This window comes from Oncorhynchus clarkii, chromosome 22 (genome assembly GCF_045791955.1).
Source record: "Oncorhynchus clarkii lewisi isolate Uvic-CL-2024 chromosome 22, UVic_Ocla_1.0, whole genome shotgun sequence".
Lineage (NCBI taxonomy): Eukaryota > Metazoa > Chordata > Actinopteri > Salmoniformes > Salmonidae > Oncorhynchus > Oncorhynchus clarkii.
The window spans coordinates 5,963,789-5,969,499 of NC_092168.1; the positions used below are offsets into that span (position 1 = coordinate 5,963,789).

Consider the following 5,711-nt stretch of genomic DNA (forward strand, 5'->3'; position numbering starts at 1 on the left):
TCATTACTTACAATGGGGAACATACCAACAAGTTTTTCACTCGATTAAAACTCCCTCCTTTACACGTCACTAAACTCATGGACTATGTAATTAACCATGTTACCTCAATATATTGCACATTACATACCTGAATTAACAGGATAGAATGATGACGGAGAGACATTAGTGGTGTTCAGTAGTAAGCATTCTACAAGATTGAAGAAGAAACCTCACGATCTCACTAACTCTCCCATTTGATGTCACAGCACTCATACACATTAATTTAAATGCAAATACCTAGGCGGCCTAAAAATTGACAAGGCATGGCCCCCTAAAATAACAAAACTAAATAAAACTGCAAAAATATGACCATACATGTCACAACACACTTAAAACATAAGTTGCAGCCATTTGCAGTTAGTGAGAAGAGTGAAAATCTGTGTTTTATTTTATTTTATATAACATTTTATATTTTATTTTATAATTCAATTATTTGTTTTTGAGTAGCCTAGACAATTTGCTGACAGTCCAGCATTAGGTTGGGGGGAAAGTCAATACAAAACATTAAATTACAAACATTCTACTTACAGGTCCACAACAATTTGGCATAATTTTCTCTTTCAGAAACATTCACAGTCTTTTGCCAAATACAGCATAAGTTAATGCAAAAGATTAAAGCATTCTGCCAACACAGTAAATAGACTGGTAGCTTATGTTAAATATTTGACAGAATGGGTATAGGCTACAGTATTGCTGTGCAATAGGAGCACAAGGTAATAGCCTATTTAATAAAAATAGTTTGCCCTACAGCCAATTCTGTCGAATCAAAAGGATTTGCAAAAAACAATCCGATTTCGACAGAAATATGGCTGAGACGCAAAGAAAGTTCAAGGAGAGGGGCTACAAGAATGATCAGATTAATATTACCATTGAGAAAAAATTCAAAACAAAACGAGAATTTACCTTTTTCAAGGTCAGTCTCGCAAAAAGACGCATTCTTGCATTCTAACTACCCGCTATTCAAAGTGCTCTGAACAAATTAAGGGAATTGTTCACAAACATTGGCACATCCTAAAATCCGATCTCGGTAATGTGTTTTCGGACCTTCCCTTGGTCGTATTCTCGCGGGGCAGAAAACTTAGAGACCAATTGGTAAACCACCCCAAGATATTCCTGAACGTCTATTTGCGCCCCTACTGGATGGAAATTACAAATGTAATGGCTGTGCTCAATGCAATGGCACTTATAAATGTAGATCCTTCAAACACCCACAAACAGGGAAATCGATCCCAATCAAAGGTGTTATTACGTGCTCCCCTAAGGCAGTTATTTATCTTATAACTTATAACTTGTAGATCAAACAAAGCGCGAATTAAACATACGTATCTCAGAGCATCTTATCTACTTATCCAGTTGCGGCACACTTCTTGGAGGCAGGCCACTCGATTTCGTCTCTGCGTTATATTGGCATCGAACATGTCACCCGCCCTAGGAGAGGAGGTGACCTTGATAATTTATTGTTAAAACGAGAGGCTGCCTGGATCTTTCATTTAAAGACCCTTGTGCCCTTCGGTCTCAACGTAGACTTTGATCTGAAGCCATTCTTGTGATTATTGTGACTTTGCCATTGTAATTGTTTGTAAGCTTGTGTAGTCAAATTAATCTATGATCGAATGCTATCCATTTGTTGTTTGTATGTTGTTCTTTGTATGACATTTTAATATTTGATTATTAACCAATGATATTAGGCCACTCTTGGCCATGATTACAGACACCTGTGTCTTTTGACACTATATAAACGAGTCATCCCGCAGTGATTGATTATACCCTGATAAAGACAGCTTGGCTGTCGAAACGTTGGTAATTACATTTTTGCATCTGAGCTCCGAGTGTGCAGCTCTTTTATTTTCAAGTTGTCTACTCCACTAGCCAGCACCTCGTCTTAATAGGTGTGCGTTTCTTTTTCTTCTAAATAGCCTATTTAACATCAGAGACTAAACCAAGGCAAGAGATAAACATAATTTATTGATTAACAACATTTTGAACATTTTGTATTTTGCATACTGTAGAAGCGTGGGCTGTAGAATTTCACTTTTAAGATGTTTCTAATGTGCAATCAATCAAGTGTTTGGCACCTGCTATATTTGATAGTATGCATATTTCGTTTTTTTTTAAAGTCACTAAATTATTAAAACATTCTGCCCACACCTCTACAGGAGTGTAATCAAGATTGGCCATTGCTCTTTCTTTTAGCAAAAAAAAGGTGAATTCACGCACACAGTTTTATGAAAGGTCTGATTTATAACGGAAAACATGCACATGTATGGCGTCGCCAAGTTTGTTATGTCAATTTTTGACATACTTAATCTTTTCAGAATTTTCCCTAAACACTGTTTATGAATAGAAAATAATGTCAGACCACCCGGGTGGTGCAGTGGTCTAGGGCACTGCATTGCAGGCTAGCTGTCCCACCAGAGACTCTGGGTTCGCGCCCAGGCTCTGTCGCAGCCGGCCGCCGCCTGGAGGTTCGTGGGGCGACGCACAATTGTCCTAGCGTCGTCCGGGTTAGGGAGGGTTTGGCCGGTAGGGAAATTCTTGTCTCATCGCGCACCAGCAACTCCTGTGGTGGGCCCGGGCGCAGTGCACGCTAACCAAGGTCACCAGGTTCACGGTGTTTCCTCCGACACATTGGTGTGGCTGGCTTCTGGGTTGGATGCGCGCTGTGTTAAGAAGCAGTGTTTTGGAGGACGCATAGCTTTCGACCTTCGTCTCTATCCAATTGTTAGTAATTAACAATTGGACACCACTAACAATTGGACACCACGAAAATTGGGGAGAAAAGGGGGTAAAATAAAAAAAAATATATATATATAAAAATAAATGTCATGGACCTTGCTTGGACCTGTTACTATACCCCACAAAATGGTACAGATTTATTGGAGCAGTGTTTGCCTACATGCTGGGAGACATGCGTTCAAAACCCGCCAGGGGCGTTACACTTCCTTTTCACAAAACAAAAAAAAATGGATGCATTGAGTTAATACAATAATACATGTAAAGACAAATGTGGTCTCAAGTAAGAAGGCTGTTTTAAAAGTCCAGTTTGTTGACATTTATGTGGGCGTATTCCTGCACACCCACAGCATAGCACCGGAGTCCTCATCATGACTCATTGATTCTTCTTATAATCAGGGGTAAAAACACACATTTTAAGATCACATGAATGTGGAGGTGGCCTCTGAGGTCTGAGAGAAGTATCTGCTGGCCCTGGTCAATGACGCTCGCTGCTCCATCACACCCACTTTCTGGAGTAGCCTCCTCCTAAACTTCTCCCCGACAAAGGCATAGAGAACCGGGTTGACGCAGCTGTGCAGCAGGCCCAGACTCTGGGTGGCGAGCATGGCTGTGTCCACAGCGTTCCTCTCTCGGCACCCATACCCCACCACTTTCGCCCGGAATAGGGTGTCCGCCATCACAGCCAGGTGGTAGGGCATCCAGCAAAGCAGAAAGGCCAAAACCAGCGCAACAATCACCCTCATAGCCCTGTTCCTCTGGAAACCGCCCCGGGTCCGCAGGAGTCGAGCCACAATCACACCATAGCACACCACCATAACTGTCAAAGGGAGTAGAAACCCTAACATGTGCCCGAGAACCCGTATGACCAGCCGCCAAGCCTCAGCGCTGCCTGGGTCGTAACTCTCGGCGCATGTCATCCTCTCTGTGCTGGGTAAGAAGATGACATGGTTGAAGAGACCGGGCAGGGACAGCAGGCCACCCACAAGCCAGACAGTGGCACAGGTGCCCCAGCTGACCTCTTGGCGACGAGCAGCCTTGGATGCCTCCATGGCTCGCACGATCACCAGGTAACGGTCTACGCTGATGCAGGTCAAAAACAGGATGCTGGCATTGAAGCTGACCTCCTGAAAGACACTGACTAGTTTGCACATGGCGTCACCAAAGACCCAGCCCACGGTGACAGAAACGGCCCAGAAAGGGAGGGTGAGAGCCAACAGGAAGTCGGCCACAGCCAGGTGGAGGAGGTATAAGTCAGAGGGAGACAGCGGCTGCTTGCTGGAGGCTATCACCAGCCCCACCACCATGTTCCCAGGAATGGCCAAGAGCAAGATGAGGACGTATAAGGCACATAAGACGACGGTCACACCGGAGGAAATGGGGGAAGTATTGCAGGTTAGGGTGTTTTCGTCAAGCTCATAAGTTGTGTTGAAGTCAGTGTAGTTGAAGTATTCACCAAAGTCCTCCACAATCAAAAGGTATGAGATATTTGGGTCTGAAAAGAAGATGGTAAACAGTTACACTTTCTTGAATCAAAATGGATAGTATAGAAAAATAGTAAAAGGACAATTTATTTTCTCTTTTGGCAAAATACATTGGTATAGTGTCTGCACAATTTGGTTTCCTCAAAAGGTATTACAGCAATACCCCTTTTGGTAATACTTGACAAGGAATCAGTATTACCTAATTTTATGAATCAAAATGATACTGTGTGAATAACAACCAATGTGTTGTAGAAAAACAAAATGCACATTCAAATATAAACTGAAAATGTATGTGTCATGTTGTAGGAATTAACTAAATGACTTTACCTGCCATTGTGACCATGTCTTGCTTTGTCGACGAACAGATATCACAAATCGCGTCCCCACGTCTAATGAATTTGTGACGAGATCTCTGTTGAAACCAGCGTTATTGTAAATGACATGTGACAAGAGCCTTTTCTAGATATAACAGTATAGAAAAATAGTAAGAGCTAAATGGACAATTTATTTTCTCTTTTGGCAAAATGCATTGGTATAGTGTCTGCAGTTTGGTTTCCTCAAAAGGAATTACAGCAATACACCTTATGGTAATACTTGATGGGAATCAGTAAGATCCTTTTCTTTCTTACTACATTACATTATAATTTAGACTTTTTCCAGTGCATGACTTGCAGTGATATAAAAAAGGCTTTGAAATGCATGCTTGACTTAATGTGATAGAGCATTGATTCCATAGCATTCATTCATTTATAAAACTAATTGAATAAATGTCAGGACAAACGAGAGCTGTTTTTCTGAATCAAAATAAGCTGAGATACCACATAATGAGCCTGTGTGAATAACAACCAGTGTTGTACTTTTTATTTTTTTTAAATGCACATTCAAATATAAACTGAAAAAGTATGTGTCATGTTGTAGGAATGAACTGAATGACTTACCTGCCATTGTGACCATGTCTTGCTTTGTCGACGAACAGATATCACAAATCGCGTCCCCACCCCACACCACACAGGAAACGTCTAATTTACTTCTGACGAGATCTGTTGAAACCAGCGTTATTGTAAATTACATGTGACAAGAGCCTTTTCTAGATATAACAAGATGTAATCCCAGAAGTTATTTATCATGAGGGCCATAAACTATAACTAGTAATGCTGCATGCTCCAAGAAAGACACAAATCTCACCTTTCTGATAAAAATAGTTATACATTGCTGAGGTGTAGTTACTTTTGAGGATACAAGCTTAAGTACACAGTACATTATGATAAAAATATATTTTTTAATATGACCCCCACCTACAAGTACAAATTACCTCAACTAACCTGTACGCCCGCACATTGACTCGTTACCGGTGCCCCCTGTATATAGCCTCGTTATTGTTATTCTTACAGTGTTACTTTTTATTATTACTTCTTATTTTAGTCTACTTGGTAAATATTTGAACTCTTCTTGAAC

At 41.0% G+C, this 5,711-nt stretch overlaps 1 protein-coding gene across 1 annotated transcript; it reads right to left on the reverse strand.

Moving 5' to 3' along the window:
* Positions 1-2,967: 2,967 nt before the first annotated feature.
* On the reverse strand, positions 2,968-5,325 carry LOC139380230 (chemokine (C-X-C motif) receptor 1). Its single transcript, XM_071122765.1, has 3 exons — positions 5,195-5,325; positions 4,584-4,668; positions 2,968-4,267 (listed from the first exon to the last, which is right to left on the reverse strand). The coding sequence occupies exons 2-3, from the start codon at positions 4,597-4,599 to the stop codon at positions 3,195-3,197; spliced, it is 1,089 nt and encodes a 362-aa protein (XP_070978866.1). The 5' UTR covers positions 4,600-4,668; positions 5,195-5,325; the 3' UTR covers positions 2,968-3,194.
* Positions 5,326-5,711: the final 386 nt, after the last annotated feature.